Source organism: Triturus cristatus, chromosome 3_2, assembly GCF_964204655.1.
Source record: "Triturus cristatus chromosome 3_2, aTriCri1.1, whole genome shotgun sequence".
NCBI classification, from domain to species: domain Eukaryota; kingdom Metazoa; phylum Chordata; class Amphibia; order Caudata; family Salamandridae; genus Triturus; species Triturus cristatus.
Genome location: NC_140584.1, coordinates 784,931,311 through 784,954,760, shown reverse-complemented (window position 1 = coordinate 784,954,760; position 23,450 = coordinate 784,931,311). Strand labels below are relative to the sequence as shown.

Below are 23,450 nucleotides of genomic sequence, written 5' to 3'. Positions count from 1 at the left end.
TTTACATTTGACTAGAGTAGCAATAATAAGAGTTAAAATTGCACTATAGCAAGACACGTATTACTCCATAAGCTTCTAGGTGCTAGAGATAAGCTGTCACACTGCTACCATCACCTATCTATTCACAGATAATAGTAAGATAAGTGGGTAGGTTTTCATGAAGATGGAAATAGGAGAAAAATTGAAAAACATTAAATAATCAAACAAACAGCATTTGTAAAGCTCAACACTGTCACCCCTAGGGGTAGCCGAGCACTATGTCTCTGTCGAAGAGCCAGGTCTTGAGTCTCTTTCTGAAGTCTGCCAGCGAGGGGGCTGAACGGAGCTGGAGGGGAAGGCTATTCCAGGTCTTGGCAGCGATGTAGGTGAAGGAGCGGCCACCGATGCAACAGAGGTGGGGTGTGTGTGCAAAGGGCAATAGAGGAGCGCAGGTGTCTAGCAGGTCGGTAAAAGGTCAGTTGATGGTCGAGGTAGGAAGATCCTAGGTCGTCGAGGGCTTTGTAGGCATGCACGAGGATCTTGAACTGGTATATTTTCTGGATGGAGAGCCAGTGGACGTCTCTCAGGTGAGGGGTAATGTGGGCTTGTTTGGGAAAGTCCAGGATGAGTTTGGTTGCAGCATTCTGTATGGTCTGGAGTTTACGGAGGAGCTGGTGTCAATGCTGGCGTAGAGGGAGTTGCCGTAGTCGAGGCAGCTGGTGACGAGGATGTGACCGACTGTCTTTCTGGCGTTAATTGGGATCCATCTGAAGATTCTGTGGAGCACACGAAGAGTGTGAAAGCAGGAGGAGGCGACTGAGTTAACATGTCATGTAATGGTAAGTTGGATGTCGAGGATGATGCAGAGGTTGCACACGTGGTCGGTCGGTGTGGGTCTGAGTTCTGCAGCCCATCAGCTGTGGTCCCATGTGGAAGTATTCATCCCGAAGATCAGTACTTCAGTTTTGTAGGAGTTCAGTTGGAGGCAGTCATCTCTCATCTACTTGGCTACGTTGGTCATAGCGTTGCAGTGCTGGTTTTGGCTTTGGAGTGGACATAAGTAAATGAGAGGATCAGTTGAGTGTCGTCTGCATAGGAGATTATGTTGAGTCTGTAGTATCCAACGACATCCTGTAGATGTTGAACATGGTGGGGCTGAAGGATGACCCTTGTGGTACGTCGCATATGATGTGTTCAGGTGCGAGGGTGAAGGGAGGTAGTCAGATGCTGTGTGTGCGTCCTGTAAGGAATTTGGTGATCTGCTAGTTAATGGCTTACTGGAGAACTTTGGCTGGGTAGGGGAGCAAGGAGATCGTACGATAATGTTTTAGATCGTTGGAGTCAGCAGAGGCTTTCTTTAGGAGGGGTCTGATGTCTGTATATTTCCATCTGTCCGGGAAGGTTGCTGAGAAGATGGAGGTGTTGAGGATGCTGGCGAGTTGTGTGCCGATTGGGTTTGTTGCGAGGTTGTAGAGGTGGTGGGGGAAGGGCTCGTTGGGCGCCCCGGAGTTGATGGAAGACATGATAGCTGAGGTGGTAAGGGTGGTGAACGGTGACCAGGTGGTGATGGTTTGGTAGGTGTTCGCTGGTTGGTTGAGGACGTCTGAGGGGAGGGTGGCAGGTTGGATAATGAAATTGTTGTAGATGTTGGTAATCTTGCTGTGGAAGTAGTCTGCGAGGGGGTCACAGAGATCGTGGGAGGGGTGGATGGTGTCCTCTATGGCTGTCGGGTTGGGGAATTCTTTGACTATTTAAGAGTTCCTGTGTGTGGTTGGCCGTGGAGTCGATGCGGGTGGTGATGGCTGCTTTCTTGGCTTCTTTGTTGTGCTGGTGATAGTTGCTGAGGGCTGTTTTGTGATCTGTTCTGTCTGCCGAGTTCTTGGTTGTGCGCCATCGTTTCTCCAGTTGGTGGCAGTTGCGCTTTGTGGTCCTGAGTTCTGGGGTGTATCAGCTGGCATGTTTGGAGGTCTTGTTAGATCTCGTAGGTTTAAGTGGGGCGACTCTCCGGGCTATCGGTGATCCAGGTGGAAAAGTCCTGGATGGCCTGGTTGAGGTCTGTTGAGGCCTCCGGATGGGAGGTGGTCAGCGTCTGTGACCATTGAGTTTTGGTGACCTTGCTCCAGCTGCGGTGGGAAGAGACCTAACGCCTGGTGATGATGTGCTGGGCATCGGTAATGGTGAGGAGTGCAATGGTGTGGTCAGTCCAGGTGAGTTATGTGGAGTGGTAGAATTTGATTCTGTAGCAGGAGATGAAAATGGGGTTGAGTGTGTCTGGCTTTGTGTTTGGGTTCAGTGACCAATTGGGTGAGGCCGATGTTGTTCAGGTTCTCCAGGAGGGCGATGGTCAAGACCCCCTCCAACCACCCGACTACACCAGCCAGCTGTACCAGACTGCATTTCCTAGCAGCTCCAGAGGCAGGGCCACCTGGTGGTCAAGAGCGGGCCCATCCACTCCTGTCAGAGCCCGAAGGAGGCTAGGCTGAGCCACCCCTCTTTTGCCTGACCCCTAGCCTAAGGTAATGTACTCCCTTGCCCTTGCCTCTGCACTGTCTGCTGTCCCTGCGATGCCTTTGCCTCTGGGCTACCTGCTGCTCCTGCGCTGCCTGCGGCTCTTGTCCATGTGCTACCTGCTGCCCCTGCGCTGCCTGCTGTCCCTGCGATGCCTTTGCCTCTGGGCTACCTGCTGCTCCTGCGCTGCCTGCGGCTCTTGTCCATGTGCTACCTGCTGCCCCTGCGCTGCCTGCTGCCCCTGTCCCAAGGTAGCCTGCTGTCCCTGCCCGTGCACTGCCTTCTGTCCCTGCACTGCCTTCAGTCCCTGCCCCTGCCCTGCCTTCAGGCTCTGCCACTGCACTGCCTGCGGTCCCTGCACTACCTGCTGTCCCTGCCCCTGCACTGCCTGCTGTTCCTGGCCCTACACTGCCTGCTGCCCCTACACTGCCTGCTGCCCCTGGCCCTGCACTGCCTGCTGCCCCTGCACTGCCTGCTGCCCCTACGCTGCCTGCTGCCCCTGCGCTGCCTGCAGCCTGCTACCCCTGCTACCTGCTGTCCCTGCGCTACCTGCTGTCCCTGTCCCTACAGTGCCTGCTGCCCCTGCCCCAGCGCTGCCTGCTGCCCTGACCCATGCTCGGCCTGCTGCCCCTGTGCTGTCTGCACCAGCACCACTATTGGAGGCCACTGCCAGACCACACAGTGCCTGTTGGACAACACCCAGCACCAGGACCCCTGGTGCACCCGCAACCAGACAGTACACCGCCAAGGAACTCCTGGACCCCGACCGCCAAAACAGCTGCTTCTCCTCCTGCCTATGATCCAGCAAAGGACCCTTCTCCTGTGACACAACCCACGAAAGATCCAGCCCCACTCCTACCCACGAGACCAAGAACAACCCGCAACTGCTCTATTGTATCCTGCTCGACGCCCACTCACTCTGCAAACACGCCACGGAAATCTGGGTCACCATCACCACCCTCTCCACGTACATTGACTTCATCACCGAAACGTGGCTCAACCCCTCCTCGGACCAAGAAATCACCATCAAAGGCTACATGATGATACACCGTGACTGCGCCAACAACCAAGGCAGAGGCACGGCCATCATCTTCAAGGAAACCATCAGATGCACCATCATCAACGATAACCCCACACCTCTCATGGAAGCGAGAGAATAACAAATGGTGCAAGGTGCTGTACATACATGAAGCATGTTATTTTAATCTGAGCCACAAATGATTCTCGTACAGAGCCATTTTTCAGTTATATAATACTTCCACATTAAGTACTCTAAATATTTTTATTCTAAAACTACAATTTTTGAAATCGCATGGATTGTCATCTTATCAACTTATAAGAATGAAAAGCTGAGTAACCACTAAAGACGCACACGCGTACACACAGATCTCACCAGTCAACGTTTACTAAAGCTATATGTCACTTACTACATCACATGATCACAGTAAAGAATGTGAACAGTCCACCTACCCACCCAAAACCTTAAGTGGGGATTGCCTTCTGATGGGATCAACTCTGAAAGTCATCTGGCCAACCACGAGAAAAGTTGGGAAGAGTCACTGATGAAATTAAATCGATATTTGAAGGGGTCAGACAGGTAAACAGTTTGGCATGGATGTGCATGGCTGCCAACACGCAGTAAGGCCTGATACTGTTGGGTTTACAGCCACCTAGCTCAACAGAATTCAGAGGAGTTAAGTCAGTACCCCGAAGGAGTGTGTTTTTTTTTTTTTTTTCGGAGGTAAGGCCACTCTGAGGTCCATGGCCATCTTGAGCTACAAAATACCAAAAAGAGAGAGAACTTGACTAGATATAGAAAGAGTAACAAACTGCAGCAAGGTGTTTGAATCTTTGAGAAACAGGGAGACACAAATTTCTGGGTGGGTAATAAATGGTATAATTCTTTCATTTGTATAGCTCGTTATACCTCAGGCAAGGCCAGGAACACTCGGATTTGCATCAGTACCTGATGCCCTTACAGAGTGCATTATTAGAATGGTGTTGGTTGTGAAATGAACTATGTGGAAATTTGTTGGTTGAGGCGCAAGAGGTTCAGAGACAGGCTTCAAATAAGAGCAGTGAGCAAACGTGTTCTAATAGCAAATGTATGGCATTAAATTTAACAAACTATCAAGGTTGCTTGTTTGATAGACACAGACACAAACTTTCTGAATTAAGAAGCTGGACAAAGAAGAAGGACAAACGGTCAATAATGCCAAAGTACACATCCTCAGCATGTTCAGTTGTCAATGGATTGGACCATGGAGCAGCTCTAGATACATTGCTAGATATGTGGGCATGTTTACCATTGTACACAACACAAAGAAAGCACAATTGTCCTTTACATATTTATCGGCACCTACCGCGTCCCATACCACCGCTGCCACTCCTAACTTATTCCAACTCTGCTGGATATGTATTGTGCGGTTGGCAAAGCTGAAGGTGGCTGCAGGCTGGTGAAATTTCAGTAAGCCGCCAGCCAATGTGTCATCATAGGGAACAAGGGCCATTGTTTCCTGTGCCAAAAAACAAACGAAAACATAAGTATACAACAGTTAAGTAGCGACTCATACTACCAAATCAATGTAAACAAAGCTCCAGAACCTGGCTTTCCTTTTACAAAAAAATAGCACCCGGGTGCGTTAATGCACCATAATTTACCCAATATCAAATTCATTAGGTTGGGGTATTATGACCCCACGATCATGGAGTGGTCTGGTAGTCCCAGGACTGTGGAAGCCTGTGTCAAAGTAAATTCAAAGGAAAAGTACTTTACCAGCAAACCCATCCATCTAGCAACAATAACAGATCAATGCACAGGTCACTCTTAGAGCAAAGAGCGCAAGAAACTCATATTTCAGCTAAACGGGGCCTTTGGGGGATAAGAAAAGAGGTCAGTGGGCCCAATGGCTCGTAAAAACAAAAACACTAATCCCTTCCATGAGACATTGTTTTCATTTTTCCGAGGCCCTAAGCAGGAGTAGCTGAATGTCACCATTATAGGGATCGAGGATCACGGATAACAGTGCTTGGAGAAACCCTCTTCCACTTGTCAAATGAGATATGAAGGCTGCATACGCAATGCCATTGGACATGATGCGAGGCCAACAGACTAAGACCGAGGGGCCTTATAAGGATTTTTTAGGTCGAGCCTGGGCAGCGAATGCACTGCTGCGAGGCGTGGAGTATGGCTTTGAAGCCCCGCCCACATTTTTCATTGGCTTGTGCCATTGTCCTTCTTCTAAAAGCTGGCTTCAGATTCGTTATTAGGCTTGTTAGTTCCTCCTTGGTACCGCCTTGCCTGCATTTGTAACCTCCCATAACGACTGGAACTTTTACTAGTATTTTATTTAATGCTCTTCCCCTATTCCACCCACTACCTCGCAGCACGCTGCCCGCTTTTATTTTAATTTTTATAAATGGCGGTCCGATTTAACTAAAGCGACTGCTTTATTTATTTATTTTAGCAGCGCGGTCTGCATTTAGCGGGCGTGCGCATTTATTTTGTTAACTAGCGCCCATGCAGCGCTTTCACATTCATAGAGGCTGCGCACCTTTCTTTACACAAACCGTGTCTAAAGAAAGGTACATGGCCGACATTAAAGGGAAAGCGCGGCATGGGCGCCCTTACCCCTCCCCCAAAAAATATGTTTGTCAACTTGGCAAACAGATGCTTTTTTTGTCATAGTCCCCATGCTGTGGTTTTACTTCAATGTCGGACACGCCCCTTTCTTTAGACGCGGCTTGTGTAAAGAAAGGGGTGCAGCCTTTACGGCACTAGTAAAAAGAACAAATATTTGCAATGCAATAGGTCTCGTATTTGCGAGAGTTTAAGGTATTCCATTGGCAATCGCTTAAAATCTCGTTAATGTGAGACCTATTGCATTGCAAATGCTTTTTAAACCCAGTCTAAGGTATAAAATTAAGAGGAAATGCCCTAAGGTCAGGCTTTTAAAAAAAGGGGAAAATCATTTTGTCAGAGTGCAGATACATACCATTTAAAACAAATATTAGCAAATGGGCAGTAGTAGGAAATCCACCTTTTCTGCATTGTCGCACTCGACATTTATGTTTTTTACAAACCCCATTTATGCTGATATATATCAGGACTCTGTGCCACAGTATGTGTTCCGTCCCTAAAAAATTGCATTGTTAATTTTGATTCACTCAGTTATTTATCTGTCTAGTAAGATCATTTTAAGTTGTTGCAGAAGTTACATGCAATATAAGGGCTGCAGTAGATATTCATACCACCAATGCATATCACAAAAATATGTGGCTTCAGAGAGCACCATTGTGCACTGGCTGGACAGCAGTTTAAAAGCATTGCATTGACAGATGACAAGAAAAAGTGCCTTTGACATGTGGGAAAACCTATTTCAATTTAATAGATAAATCGCCCCTAAAGCAAGCCTTGTAGGCCGAAGGAGATGGGTGCTTAATATACAACAAGCATTGGCTAAGCCAATAGGTCTCGCCTATGCGAGAGCTATTTGCTTTTCCAATGTCTTTCAGCCATGTGGTACAGCAACCTGGTTGCTGTGCAGCATTGCAGAAAGGTAGAAAAAAAAGTGCTATGACACTGCCAGTGCTGGCCGTGTCATAGTGTTTTTTTCTGATGTGACAGGGGTAAACATAGTGGGTTTTTTTGGTGGGAAGGGGGAAGCAACAACAGGTGAAGGGGGGACGGGTGAGAACGGGCAAGCAACAAAGGGGGAAAGGTAGAAAAAAGAAAGCACTATGACGTGGCCAGCGCTACCCAAATTAGTGGTTTTATTTCCCTGTTGGAAGCAGGTTATTGCAAACATCAACATAGAAGAGGCAATATGACAGGGTAAGCAAGAGCGCAAAGAGATGCAAGGTGATAAACTAGTTGTTTATTGCTATATGTGCGTGTTTATCCAGTACTAAGAAGGTAAAACCTCTGCTCCAATAGTGTTAACGTGACAAAAAAAATAAAGTAATACTATAACAAAATGTTCCATATTAGGTTGCATAATTTGACTTTTCTTGCTGCACAATTTAGTCAACCCTGCCACATAAATTGGTTCTTCTCTTCCAGATAATTCCAGTGGCGGTGGGTATAGATTACCCAATCACACCACGAGATGCTAGTCATCACTTAATGGGCAGCTGCATTGCGGATCAGTTGAAGGCGACTGAGCAGCTACCTGGGCTCTAAAGGTCAGACGGAGTTGCCATTGTCCTGACATGACTGGGCCAGTGTATGGATTAAGATTTCAGAGTATTTAGCTGCAGGAATCTCACATTGATCATTTTTGAGATCGGAGTATCAGGCCACAGTTCATCATTGATAGACATACCCAGGTTCTGACCAGCTTTGGCCAGAGTGAAAGATGGACCTACCACGTGTTGTCCGAGGCTCGCCCTCCGATTTGCCTCTAATTGAACAGCTAGCCTATACCAAGAATGGGTCTGAAGGACATTATGTGTGGTCAGCAGCTAGTTCTCCTTTGAAGGAGTCAGATGAAGTCCGGAGCACCTCTGGCTTGGGGGATTCAGATATATGTAGTTACTCAACATCCACCAATGTATCTAAGAAAAACTAACAGATAAAGAAGTTAGGGTCCCAAGTAAAGCTTTGGTGTTAGGTTAGAGCCCAAAGAGCCACTATGTGTCATCCGTGTATAGGCAAAATCATGTCCAGACAAGATAGATTGGTCTATCCAGGGCCACAATTGGTAAAGCCCTCTGGATTCACACCTTAGACATCATGATCATGCAACCTAAGCTTAATGACAACACAACCTAGAACACAACAGCCAGAATACACCAGTGTCCAAATTAGACTCTGTTCAGTGATGCAAAACCCGGATTCATGTGGAAAGATAAAAAGAGTGCCGAAAGCACAAGGGCATATCAATGCAGCTATATATGCTATATAATTGCCAACAAAGCAAAGTATGGTAAGGGGTAATTTATTGCATAAACTCAGAAATACAAAGCATCGAGAAGAGTGGGCAACAGGTTGCTAAAGGTTTGCTTGAGAGATCCTTTTAATTCAATAGCCAAATCTGCCTATTTAAAAAACACACATTAACAAAAGGGTAATTCATGTAGGTGTTCGCTTTTGCACCAGCCTTGAGACATGCAATGCTTTCTCAATTAATAACATTGCAGCTGGAACACTTCTCTGGTTTAAAATACCCCGTTAATATTTTAAATGTGCCCCATTTCCTTTACTAGTCCCTTTAACCAAGATGTAAGGAGAGCACTGGTTTGGTGCCATTTTGAAATGAGCGAATTGGTCTTGGGATCTATAGAATCTTTTCCTCCAAATGTACAGAATGTAACCTTTAGATGCAGGCACAACCTAGCAAATACCTCTCACATCCCGCAGCTGCTGGCACCAAGCGCCAGTAGGTGCCATCTGAACATTAAGGCTTGGCCACAATGCACCTGGGAGATTTTTAGGATGGTACCTTGCAAAAAAGCTTGCCCTTCACCTTGTTAGCACATTTTGACTGTTCAATCGGAGGTAATGATCTTAGAAAGACATGACACTAGTCAAAACTGGATGTTCCAGATGGTTTGTTAGGTGCCTGAAAACCCTACAGCAGGGGTGCTCAATATAGGTCCAAGAGTGTGGGATCTACACCAGATTTTTAGAATAGTCACATGAAATAAATTTGCTAACACTGAATTTAAACTAATTTACATAACCAATGGATGTCATGGTAATCTGTAGTCGAGCTACCGTATGCTGGACAGAAACACTATGTTATCGGGAGAAAAACTAACACAGAAAGGGCTGGATTAATGGGATATTAATACCAAGGCCCATATCTCTGAAAGTTATAGTTATCTGAACTAACTATAATGGGGGAAATTTCATTGGTTTTTTACGAGTGAAATGTCACCTAACTATAACATGTGTGAAACCTATGGTTTTTTTAAATGAATTTGCAAGGATTTTTAAATGCTAATTCCTAACGTGTGTGAAACCTATGGTTTTTTCAGTGAATTTGTACGGTTTTTTAAATGCTAAGTTATGTATTTATTATATATTTATTTTACAATAAACTACGTATTAAAAATTTCTCTTTTGGGGGTTTTCACCGTGCGATTTAAAAAAAAAAAAAAAATTAAAATGTTTTTTTCTGCCTTCGGGGTCCTTCAGGGACCCCCTGACAAAGGCTAGGGGGTCAGGAACTCTCTACCCTACCCCCTTTTCACGTTCGCCACCTTCCTTTTTCACTCTCGCACTCAAAACAAACAAAATGGCGGCCGACACTTCCTGATTTCGACCGATTCGAACGTTGACTGACATGTAACCACCAATAAGAATTACGCTCGCGCATGTTAGGGTGCGCGCACCGTGCGCGGCTATAGATATTTATTTACTTTAACTGCAATTTTCTCAGGAACTACTGAACAGATTGACTCCATATATGCAAAAGGCACATCCCTGACCGGAGGACTACCTCTTTGCCAAATTTCAAGTAATTCTGTTCAGCCGTTCGGGCTGTACCTTCGACTAAAGGTCCTATGGGAAAATGCATGGGGAAAACGCGTTTTGGGACCCCCCTTTTTTCTCGGCCCCCGCTTGACGAATCCCCCCGAGACTTTCAGGGTAGGAGCTGAGCGGAGCGCCCCATTAGTTTTGAAAATTTCGCGAGGATTCGTCAACCGGCGCCAAAGTTATTCAAAATAGAATTTTCAGATTTCCTATGGAAACATGGTCCTAACTATAACTATCTACGGGCCATTGCTGAAATAATTAAAAAACACGGCTGCCCTGCCGTGCGAGGTCGCACCATCTCTGGAAGGTGAGAGGCTGCGCAAAACAGAACTATGTCGAACTTGCGATCAGCACAGCAAAGTGGAAATTAATTAAACCTGTCTAGCATTGTGGGGCCCACTGGAGGGTTTTTGAACATATGCAAAGCTAAAGGAATTTAAATGTTGGCGCAGAACCCACTGAGGGTGATTAATTGAATCTTCTGGACTACAAGTCCCTGCAAGCATTACAAAAGGAGCACAATGCAGTGCGGCCCACTGGGGGCAGTACAAATGAGATGCATGCAATGAGAAACTCTGTGCCACATTTTCACAGCTGCCCAAGAAGAAGAGGCTGCCTGCCTCGAAACGCGTTGGCAATAAAGCAATTTTTCCCTAACATGCAAAGGCAGGTCTTCCGTTTGTAATTGCCTAAAAGGTTACTTCTGCTGGGAGTGCGACGTCGAAGCTTTCGGGCCATTGCTGAAATAATATTATATATATATATCCACATGGTGTTTGAAGTGATTCTGCCACTGTGCAGACCTTCACTTGGACTGCATTACCCAGCATGCATCTGCCTGGGAGGATGATCGTGTCATACTGCTGCACCTTTAATTGAAGGAGGAGTCGAGCGTCACCTGACTGGGAGCGGTCACCTTATCTGCTGCATCGTTTCAGACCCCCAGAGAGACTACGAAGTCCGTGAAACAGGCACTGAGGAAAGCCAACAATTGCTGAAACGCGTCTGCCTAAGCGTTTCAGGGACTGCCAGCAGTACGCAATGAAATTTTAAAAATAAAGCCTTTGAAATTCCCGGGAGTGTGTCGAGCCCTTTTCTCACCTGGAAGAAGGCAGTGGTCGTTATGTTTGGTCAGCAAGCAGGTCGCTGACATACGGCACACCCTCTCGGTCAGGAGCACCGCGGAAGACCAGCAACCCTGGACACTTGCATTGGAATGCAATAAAGCGGAGCCCCCCTGGCAGCTGGTATTACCAATTGGGCGTGTTTGCTGCATTGGGGAGAGAGGAGGCAATATCCAATGCCTGAGTAAGGGGATGGCAGGAGGCTTTGCTTCGTCCAACTGGGCACTCAAGCTGGACTGTGGCACAGGTACAACGAGTTTGTTGCATCACATGGTGTTTGAAGTGATTCTGCCACTGTGCAGACCTTCACTTGGACTGCATTACCCAGCATGCATCTGCCTGGGAGGATGATCGCGTCATACTGCTGCACTTTTAATTGAAGGAGGAGTCGAGCGTCACCTGACTGGGAGCGGTTACCTTATCTGCTGCATCGTTTCAGACCCCCAGAGAGACTACGAAGTCCGTGAAACAGGCACTGAGGAAAGCCAACAATGGCTGAAACGCGTCTGCCTCAGGGACTGCCAGCAGTACGCAATGAATTTTTAAAAATTAAGCCTTTGAAATTCCCCGGAGTGTGTCGAGCCCTTTTCTCACCTGGAAGAAGATATATATATATATATATATATATATATATATATATATATATATATCTATATATATCTCTCCATCCTCGCTGCCCGCCCCTTTCACCTGCCGAAGAGGGAGAGAGCTGGTTGGCCATTCTGATGCAGAGTGAGCCCATCGCTGCCCTCCTTTGATAACCACTGGATGTCTGCTGACAGCCTCCAGCCTTAAAGTTGCCAAATTTTTTCACAACTTTCAAGCTCAAAGGCAACCAAATACTAGCCCTATGTTACCACTCCATTATCTTATGTGTAGCCTGACCGCAACATTAAAAAAAACATACTTTCATTTCAAGGGTTATATGTTAAACACCCACATTAATCAGACTACCTATATTCTGCAAACTAAAATCAAATTTGGTCGGTCAGGAAAATTGCCATTCACTTAATATCTCATGATTTGGAGCAAGCTGCCGAAACATTTTCTGGGTCTGATTTTGGGGACTGCAACTGCAGAAAAGTTCTTCAAGGGGACTGCATTATGTTTATTTTGCATACCCACTATAGCCCCACCCCCCCCCCAACCCCCCCGAGTATTAGGAATATAGGCCAACGCTTCACGTTTCCTCACCTTGGTTTCATTACTCCAAGAGCAATTCAGGGGCAAATGCTGAAATTCTCTTTACATACGTAAGTTATGTACGTTTTGCACTTTTGGTACTCTTCAGAAGAAAGCAGCCCATTGCATGGAGTGCACAACTTGCTGCTTGATGTTGCCGTTGCCTACTACCTAAAAAAGTGCAAGTGCATTCTGCAGGAGGCACACAGAAAAATCACCATCCCCTATTCTTTGCCAGGCGACAGTAGGGTGGACCTTTGATCAGGCAGTGGGAAGTTCAATTGCGCCAAATATTTCTTCAGGGCATGGCACTGTCGACTGTGCAGAGTAGCAGCACCATTCAGGGTCTGGCAGAGGCAGGTTAAGGTGTCCAAAATTGTTCTGGCTGCACCAAGAGTAGCAGCATCCTTCAGAGTCTGTCAGTGGCATGTTGAGGTGCACAAGCATGTTCTTCTATGGCCTAGTACTGCCAAAAGTAGCAGCATCCTTCAGAGTCTGGCAGTGGCAGGCTAAGGTGCACTAAAGTGTTCAACTGGGCTTGGCACTTCCAGGAGTAGGATCGTCCTTTAGAGTCAGGCAGTGGCAGGTTGAGGTGCTTTTAGTGTTCTTTAGGGCCTGGCACTGCCAAGATTAGCAGCATCATTCGGAGTCTGGCAGTGGCAGGTTAAGGTGCACAAAATTGTTCTGGCAGTGCCAAGCGTAGCAGCATCCTTCAGAGTCTAGCAGAGGCAGGTTAAGGTGCACAAATGTGTTTTTCTGTGCCTGGCACTGCCAAGAGTAGGAGCATCCTTCAGAATCAGGCAGGGACAGGTTGAGGAGCGTTTAGTGTTCTTCAGGGACTGGCACTGCCAAGAGTAGCAGCATGCAGAGTCTGGCAATGGCAGGCTAAGGTGTACAAGCGTGTTCATCTGGGCTTGGCACTGCCAAGAGTAGCAGCATCCTTCAGAGTGAGGCAGTGGAAGGTTGAGGTGTGCAAAATTATTCTGGCGCTGCTAAGAGTAGCAGCATCCTTCAAAGTCTGGCAGTGACTAGAGGACAATGCAGCAGGAGTAATGAGTCCTTTGGAACCATTGTGTTAAGTTGTGCTGTGGATGAATTTGGAGCTGGTGTTTTGCCACATAAAAACCCCGATGTGTGGTAAAATATGTAGCCCAATTTGGTATGCGAGGTGTTCAGTGTCAGGAGTGCTGTTATAGTGAACAAAGATTTGGATAAGTTTACAAGACAGTAGAGCATTTAATTATACATATTGCTGCTGATCTTTGCCAACAGTTCCGGGGCAGGCCTGAATGAAGATGAAGTGTGACCAATTTGCCTGAGTCCAAATTTTACGTTAAGTATATTTGCAAGCAGATCCAGCCCCAAATTTTCTAATACGGTTCTCATTTTTAAGTAGCATAATTAGTGAGATTTCTCTTTCCACGTGTGCATTTGATATGGGAAGGGTCAGAAGTTAAATGGTTCCCCTGTCCAACTCCTGGTACCGATGATTCCCAGCTGCATCTCTATAATTGAATAATTCTTTCCAGAAAGATTCCATGCCTGATGAGCTACTGAATGAACACAAAGTCACTGTTGGCCTCTGAGTTTCTAAGACGTGTGTTGGGTATATGAAACAATCTTTTGGCAAATCAGTAACCAGAGTTTTACAATCTGAAAAGTAAATTTTGGGGCTTCAAAAGTTCCAAATGTCTTAACAGGCTCAGCGAATCTGGCAGTGCATCTGATATTCTGCTGCCAGAACTTTGATAAAGTCTGTGCATCCTTGGCAGCAGCAGGCAGTTTGTTTTCTTGAAGCTTCTTGCGGACGTCAAGGCCAAGGTCAACATCCTCCTGCGTAAGATAAATGGTACTAACCCAAAGATCTAAATTGTACAACTGATGCTCACTACTAGTACTGATGACACTTGGCTTTAGAAATCTTCTCATAGCTGACCTATATAAAGTTTGCAAGTCCCGAAACATGTGGAGGACATCACCAGATTCAAGCTGAAATGCTTTGTTCACTGCCTTAATTTCCAGCAGCACAGGTTTGAGGAAAAGAAGGTGTAGATAATTTGTCTCATTGCTGTACATCTCCCGCAGCATTCTAGCTGCCTGTCAATGTTCTACATATGATGCATTGCAAAAGTGCAACTTTTGTGCATCATACTGCTCCAGAAAAAGCTCCACACAATCCGCCATAATGAGCCACTGAGTGTCACATGGCAAAATAAGCTTCATCGGCATTCCTCTGTCCAAGGTTTGATACAATCTGTGTAGTCCGCCTGGCGCTTTGGAGCATGCACAAACCAGTTTCTAGGTTTCTCGCACCAGAAACTCCATGTTGTTGGGCAAATTCTGCATTGCTTTTTTAGCAACAATGTAGAGTGAGTGACAGATGCAACGTACAAGCTGCAAAGTAGGCTGCTTTTCTCTCAATAAAGTGTACGTGGAGTGGTTTTTGCCAGGCATTACACTTGCACCATCTGTACCTTCACCTACTAAATTCTCAATTGGAAGCCTGCTGTCAGTGAGGAACTCTAGAAGTGTTTGCTATATTTTGGGCGCATGTCTCTTCTGATTTTATCATCCCAAAGTAACTGCTCACAATTCTGCTACTTTTCGGACTGAAGTATTTTATACATATGTACAGCAGTTTCTTTAAGGAAATATCAGTAGCTTCATCAATGATCAAATAGTAAGATGAACTACCTATATCTTGAAGGAGCTCCCCTTTGAAATAGGGGCCTAAAAGTCAATTTATCAAAGCTGTGCACTTTGTCCGATGCATAGGGAAAGGAAGCACTTCTTCGCATAAACTTTCTCTCAGTCTGTCAACATTGTTAATGGATGTCCTACATGCAGTTTGCACTGCAATCCTAAGCTCTCTCCTTTTCTGGTCATTTGATAACGGAGGCACAGGTGGGGCAAAAGCTGCCATGGTCAGGCTAGGTGTATTCCAGAGTGCACGATGTTTTGCTGTGGATGCATGCAGCTTTGAATCATGGTAGTGGGCACGTAGCTGTATAGGATAGTATTTACAGCTTGTCTTTGCTTCATCTGTTTTTACAGGGGTAATCCACTTTTTTAGTTCGGTGTCAGACACCCAATCGTTCCTGTACACTTTCTTGTACTGTACCCACTTGCCCATTTTCGAAATTACGTAGTTGGTAGCTTCTTGGGACCTGGTAGATGACTGTAAAATCTCTGGTACGCAGCTGAGAAAGTATCGGTAATTGGAAGAGACAGAATATCTATAATCGTCCATAATCAAATAAAATTAATAAACTAAAAAACATAATACCACTTAGTTCAAAGTGTCTGTTTAGCAATGAGGAATTGTCCCCGTTTTTGGTCTGGTGTTTGGTCTCATGCATTGATCAAAGAAAATAACCCACACAAAAGGCCAAAGTAAAATCCTAATTGAACCTTAAACACACTGCACACATCACCCACGGCTCACAGACTAGGTTTCTCCTTTCTAGCCCAGTTTATAGTTTATCCCATTATATCATTCATAGTAACCTTCAACGTATCGCTACCTGCGTTTGCCTTAGTAAATTTTTGTTCACAGGCAGGACCACTGGAATTGAGATTGTGCAACGGTGGTGTTTTTTCCATTATTATAAGATTCCCCACAAAATCCATCAGCTTCATTATTCTGCAGATTTTTTAGCAAAATTGCTTCCAGGTGAAATAGTTCAAAACTTACTAAAACGCAGAGACAGGTGTTGCCACACAGTGCCCGATCCTTTTTGAAGGTTGACTGGTCACATTTCTGCTGCTTATTGCCATCTTTAGGTGTTAAACTGGTACTAATGAGGTGCAAATAATGCCCAGACAGCGATTCTTGACTTGCGGGCCGCAAACCTCCAGGAGTCCTCCACACATTCTTTAGGGGTTCCGCGGGCTATATACAGTGCCTAGTGCTATTCCAAGCAGTCCGGGGAAACTAGGGCCAAAGTTCAACAGTAATAATAATTAGGTTATCCAAGTCAATGAGAAAGCTCATGTTCACATTTGGCTTAATTTGCTTCCCTAGCAGCATATCTTTTTTACCAGCACATTGTTTGCCTACAGTTTTTGTTATACTGTGTATTCATCTTGTGCTGGGGCTTCGTTGCTCGTAGGTATCTCGGAGTTCAGGTTGTGGGCTGGTGTTTCCTAACGGGACATAAATGAAAGATTTGGAGTTGAGGCAGGAGGCAGTTCATGGTTCTCATAGTGCCTATCAATGGGTCATTATAGTGTTTAGACTATTTGGCAGAGTGCACAGAGCAATAGTGGCAAGTACCAATTATGATTATGTATGAAAGTAAGTGATGGTGTTACAAAGAAGCAAAGTGTTTAACAGTTGAATAGGTGTGTTTTCTTGTGTGCTGGGGGTGCTGGGCTGCTGGTCTGAGACACTAATTGAGAGGGCCCTGGAGCAGGGCCTGCTTTCAAAACAAAGATGGTGGCTTAGCAGTTTTAATCATATGCTTATCGTAGACAAACAAAGGCAGACAAATTATTCGTATTTTGCTCAGTGCTCCCACAAAGATACTCAAACAGTGCTCTAATCAGGTGTACTATAGGCACACACATGCGGGCCTCGTAAATTCTGTACTTAGTGCAGGCAGATATGAAGTCTCCAACACTGCACTATTTATTCTACTGTACTCATTTAGTGCAAAACTCGTCGTAAAGCAATGGAGCTCTGTACAAGGAGAGGGGTGCAATAGAAAGGCCAAGAAAGTACAACTTGCATACATGTAATGGGGTGGCTTACGATACAGCTAGAGGGTTGCTGTAGCCAGTTGGACTTGAAACGTTGCACTACTTTTGGCAAGCGCTTAGTGCAGTGAGCCACAAACTTCCATGGGCAGATAATATTGATCACCTCCTTGATGCAAACAGAACAGCTGTAAACACTGCAACTTTGTAACATGTTTCTGGTAGGTATATACAGACACAGGGACGTGCTACAGGACGTTGAAAGATTGTACAAAGACCTTCTGATGTCATCATTATGCAAAGCGGCTTTACGCAAACTAGGCTGGCTCACAAGAGCTAACAAACCTAACATTCCTGTTTGATATCTACGTTCCAAGGTTTGGGACGATGGCGGACTGACTGCTATTCACATCAGTCTGGTAAGCACCCAAGTGAAGAAAGGAAACAACCTAGGATGTCATTCTAAATGTTGAGGATATTAACCTATCAGAGGACCAAAAGCCACTAAAGGAAACAACTAGAGCACACCATAGCTTAGTTGGCCGAGCCATTCCCACCTTAACAGTATGGATATTAGCAGATCTACAGCCGCATACACACAGAGCAGCATTAAAGAACCATAGTGGGGAAAATGCCTCAAAACAATCACCTGAAGACGCACCTTGGACAAATGTACACCAGAGGAGCAATGTCCTTCCTCATATAAGTTCATGACATTTCTGCTTGGAAGCAATGGGGTCACTATCAAAGAAAAACTAGTGTCATCACTGTGATGCGTGATGTACCCATCTAAAAGAGGAGCAAAACACATGCCCAAAGATGAAGAGTCCGTTCACCTGCTATCATGTGAAGTTTGGGCTGTAAGATACCTCAGTAGGGTGCTCTGCTGCACATGTAGATGGGCAGTGGAACGGGCGAGAGACCCTGTGTGTCTACCAGAACCAACTAGGTCTTTCATCAACACATTATAACTATTAGGTATTCTACTGAGTTGGGTAATATCTATAGTTTAATCGTGTACTAAAAACAAATCGTGTTTCTGATAAATCATGAATAACATTGCTAAGGTAACCTGCAAGTAAATGCAGATACAAATGGAAACGCCTCCAAGCAAAGCATGGTGCATACTAGCCCAGTACCAAGAAATAGTATTGGCCTGGTACATACTGCCACCAACTATATTTCTTCTGTGAATACAAGGCATAGAAACCTGGTGGACTACATCAGAACATGCAATGGAACATTCGGAAAGTGCTGGCCAAACAATCTCAGAAATAGGACATCTGTTGTCAGCACAGATCTGCTTTCCAAAACAGAAATCCTATATTATGTAAAAATGAATGTACCAGAATGTTACAGCTCACATCACTGTCAACAAACATTTGCAAGTATATCTGGCAAAATGACTGCTTGTCAGCTTTTTTAAAACATAGGGCCAGATGTATCAACATTGTATTTTGCGAGTCCTTAATACGAATTTTACAGGCCCATAGGAATGAATGGGACTTAAATGCGCAATTTGTGAGTACCCAATCATTTTCAACGGTGCCAAAAGGACACCCTGTTGCACCCCTGAAATATGCATGTGTGGACATGTGGCACACATACATGCCCAAAGGGCATGTATATACGCCACAAGGCACTAAGAAAAATACAATGTTGTGCATCTTTCTAAGGATTTGCAACCACCAACTTGAAGTAGGTGGTAAATTGCAATTCCTTAAAGCAAGGTTGCAATTTAAAAAGCGCTTCCTGCATTGCATTTATAGAATCGCAAACTGCGATTCTCTACATGCATTCGCAAAATAGGTAATCGCAAAAATTGCGATTCCCTATTTTGCAATTGCCTTTCGGGGTGATGCATCCCGAAAGACTTTTTCCCCCATTTGCAATGGGCCGATTCTGCGAATCGCTCCGTTTGCAAATGGGGAAACACTTGATACATCTGGCCCAAAATCTTTTCTAAGAGTCCTGCTGCTCCCTGAAAGATGCATTAACAGCAATTATACAAGTTCAAGAGAGACTGCTACTCTTGGGATATTGCGATTGGGACGATTTCAGCCTTTGCTGCTCCCCTTAACGAAAGGAAGTCTAAGAGTCTTGGGCATGAACTCCCACTTAAAATCATTGAAACCTCTGCTAAGAATGTGGGATAAATGTTCTTCAAGTGCACAAAGATGAGGAAACTTCCTTTTAAAGTAATCACTTTATCTGAAGCTGCATTATTACACGAACTGCCTGATTTCAAGTGGTTGCAGTTGGATGCAACAGTGATCGCACCCAATAAAATCCGACACTGGAGTGTTCAGATTTATCAGATGCTATTTTCCTCGATTCTGTCTTTTTGGTGAATAATTGGGAGATTTTGCTGCTTACCACACTAAAAGCTGCAAGTCCAGTGCATACTGGGACTCTGCTCTTATTAAATTCCATCTGTTTTGATCGGCCGAAATGTAACAAAGTGCGCATACTTTTCAGCGCCACTTAGACTTGAGACCCTTCTCAAACAATTGTTTGTGCAAGGATCTTGTTGAACGGAGCTCCTGTCTTACGCATCTCACCAGATAAGGAACAACGTGGATGAAAGAACATAAAGTGTACCCAATCTTCTGAAAGCAAACAAGCCTTGATACATCTAAGGAGTGCAAAAAGAGTCAAATGCACACCTTTTATACACACCATAGTAATGTTTTCTTTTTATGTTTAGATGAATTTATCTGTTTCGTATCTTATATGTAATTCATGTACTATGAAATCCTTATGTAATGTAACTGGTTCTACTGTAAAGTGCTCTGACGCCTTCGGGTACAGTACACCCTAAATAAAAATGCATAAATATATAAATACACTTGTGTGAGAAGATGTGGCGTTACGGCCAGAGCGGTATGCTTTGGAACTGGGGGACCAGCTTCAAGTCTCAGCGTCGACTCAACAGTCAGATTCTGGCTTAATCTCTCCCCGTGCCACTAAAAAATGAATGTGACCAACTGTAAGGTTAGAAACAAAGATAGAGTGGCCCCACTCTCCAAGAGACAGGGTACCATATACAGTAAATGTATAAAAAGAGAATTTCTCTTGGATCACACCTCAAAAACATTATATTCATCCACACTAAATCGTACAAAGGTCATTCAAATACCCTTAGTCAACTATCATACTAGGACCCGTAAATCAATTATATATATATATTTTCTTTTGTATGTATCAAGGGCACATTTATTAAAAACAAATTTCAATCATCTAGGAAACAATTCATAAATAGAATGATTTTTTCAAAGGTTAAAGACCAATTCAACAATTAGACTCACATACATCACAATTGAGCTTCAATAAAAACAAGAGACAAAACAAGTGACAACTTAAAATCATCATATCCAAGTTAATTCGACTGAATCAATGTTGTTGAAGTCTATAAATTCTTCTGTAGTTAGACTTAAAAGTTCCTCGAATTTAACAATGAAAACAGAAGCATCAACGCGTTTCGGTGAGCAGTATATTGCTAGGCCACCTTCCTAGGACTCTCAATTTTAATGTCTCTCTTAGAAATGACAGTACCATATGTGCCTTATGATGGCACTATTCATTCTGGAAGCAAAGGTGTCAGATATAATTCCACATGTAGTATATGGCTTTTTCTTGCATCTTAATATTGTTAATCTCGATCTCTGATGATCACTAAAATACCAAGAGTTAGGTGAATATACTTCAGAAATGTATACCGGTGTGTCAAGGGGGGGGTGCAGTGTAAAGTACGATCCCACAGGGGTCAAGGTCCCTCCAAATAAAAGATCTCCCAAAAAGAGGCACATACGTCCTCCACCAGATTTGAGCAGTTTTCAATGTCTCCCGAATCACCAATATTGTTTTCTGGTGTGTATAACGGGGATCTTTAAAAATCCTCCTGTGGGGTGGAATACCACCCGGCTTTACTCAAGAGCAGGGCGATCTGCATTGCCAATTGCAATGCAACTAGTGCTTGTGCAAAGCGATCTAATTTCTTTGGGTCATGTTTGCGCTATATAAAAACTGAAAACAATTATTTAAATTATATTTTATTTATAGCGCTTACGACCCATGACTAACTATGTAAACACACCATTTGGGATCGGCAGTGAACCGGAAGGGAGAGTAGTCCAATCACGTATGTCTCAGAGATTTGTTAATACACATTATGGATGGATGGTGGGGGTTGGGAAAGAATGACTCAATTATCCCTTTTTAAGCACATTCTAATGCACACTATCTCACCACCGCCCCTCCCCCACCTACAGTTCTGACACTCCCCTCATGGCCGGGAGTGTGCCAGTAAATTTAACATCCCTAACACTTCCCCTCTTAAGTGTAAACTGCCACCTTCGATTCACTGTAACAAGCATTGGCATAGCTAACAGGTCTGTAACTACCCTGGTGATTGGCGCAGGAAGATAGGGGGTGCTATGAAGAACTGGCGAGTTAACGGGGAACATGGGAACACGCCATTAAGCAGTCACTGGAGTTGACTGTGTGAAGGTGCTCAATAACGCATCCACATGCGGCACTGGTGAGGGATAAGGGGGCACAATAGACCAAGCAAAAGATTGATGGACTGAGGAATGCCAGGATGAACTGGGTGTATCTGACTGGAGGAGGGCTTGTGAGCAAGTCAGAGGGGTGTCTCACAACGGTACATACAAACGTATACAATTTGATTAACTGTACAGAACCTATCTTATGCCTGCCAAACTGACAAATATTTATCTGGCTAGCCCAGCAGTGTGTGGCAGGTGTAACCTTCCCTCTGCCAATTATTTGCATATGACCTGGACTTTCTCATAGGAGGCGGAATTTATTTGAAGTTTTATATAGTGCTGGCTCCACCCAGGGGTATCAGAGCGCTTAACATTATTAGGATGATATTCAGAAGAATACAGAACAATTGTATCAAAAGTAGCAATCAAGCATGGTACGCAAAAATATTATAATGAGTGCTCTAGAGTCATTGGCGAGAAAGAGAATGAAAGGACAGCTTAACCCCTTCGCCGCGGGGGTAAATCTTCCACAGCGCGAGGGGGGGCACGGCGTCGCGGTGCTCGTGACGAGCCCAGCTCGTCATGAGTCACAGTGTAGCTGTGCTCATGACGAGCTGGGCTCGTCACGACTCCGCCCACTGATTAATTCACCTGCACAGGCAGGGAATCAATCACGCGTGGGCGGACCGCGGCCGTTATGACGAGCCCAGCTCCACTGTGACTCATGACGAGCTGGGCTCATCATAAGCATGGAAGGGGTTAAGAAGAAATAGCAACAAAGGATGTTGTAACAAATTATACTACTGTAAACATATAATAGGTTCATTTGACACACTCAAGCTGGTAGGTAGGGTGCATGAGTAAGGTGGGATGTGGGTTGTTGGGTTGAGGAGAGGATGGAGGCAATGGGCATAAGGGGCTGGGAGGGGGATGTGTGGTGAGAGGGGGAGAGTATTTGGGAGAAGGGCGAGTGTAGCAAGTGCAGTAAGAGAGGGATTAAGAACCCCAGTATTTGTTGAGCAGGTGTATTTTAAGGTCTTTTTTTAAATTGAGATAGGAGGGGTTCTCTCGTATATTTTTAGGCAGGGCATTCCAGATGTTGAGGGACTTTCCAGAGAAGGATCGGGATTGTGAGGCTTTTTTTTTTTTTCAGAAGAGGTGGGGTTGAGGAGAAGAGAGTTGGTGCTTCTCAACGGTCGGGCGCAACCCACTTTGTTGAATTTGTTTGAGAGGTAAGGCGGGGTCTTTTGGTAGAGGGTTTTGTGCGTAATGCAGGCTATTTTATAGGAGGATCGGCCTTCAACAGGAAGCTATTTAAGGGACTTGAGGGCAGGTGAGATGTGGTTGAAGTGTTTACAGCCCGTTGTGAGCCTAGCCGCTACGTTGAGAACAGATTTGAGGGGGGCAAAGTGAATTTTGGGAATTCCGGAGATTAAAGCATTTCCGTAGTCAATTTTCGAGAGGACTAAAGATTGGACAACAGATTTGAAATCTTTCGCTGGAATAAAAGGTTTGTTTTTTTGAGATGTCGGAGTGTGAAAAGTGCTCCCTTTGGCGATTTTTTTATATGGGAATTAAGCGTTAGCTTATCGTTGATGGTGATGCCAAGAGATTTTACTGATTCAGCGAGGGAGAGAGCGCAGTTTAGGGCATTAAGGTCAGTGACCCAAGTCTGAATGGCGAGAGGATTGTTTTTAGGAGCCAAAAGAATGATTTCAGTTTTGCTAGGATTGAGTTTGAGGTGATTGGAGTAGAACCAGGCTTGGATCTTGGTTAGGGCAGTGTTGAGGTGTAAGATATCGGAGTGGGATTTAATTTTATAGTACAATTGGGTGTCATCAGCATACAGGTGGCAATTAATTCCGGCATGTTTGAGTAGGAGGGTAAGGGGTTCTATAAAGAGGTTGAAGAGAGCGGGAGAGAGGATAGATCCTTGAGGCACACCGAGGGAGACAGGTGTGGGGCAAG

At 44.8% G+C, this 23,450-nt stretch overlaps 1 protein-coding gene across 1 annotated transcript in view; it reads right to left on the bottom strand.

The window, feature by feature from the left end:
• METTL21A (methyltransferase 21A, HSPA lysine) overlaps positions 1-23,450 on the bottom strand; it is a 76,967-nt gene that overhangs the window by 30,640 nt on the left and 22,877 nt on the right. Inside the window, exon 2 of the mRNA XM_085648880.1 lies at positions 4,851-5,003. Coding sequence (XP_085505006.1) covers positions 4,851-4,997 — 147 coding nt within the window. The 5' untranslated portion in view covers positions 4,998-5,003. The remainder of the gene's footprint in view (positions 1-4,850; positions 5,004-23,450) is intronic.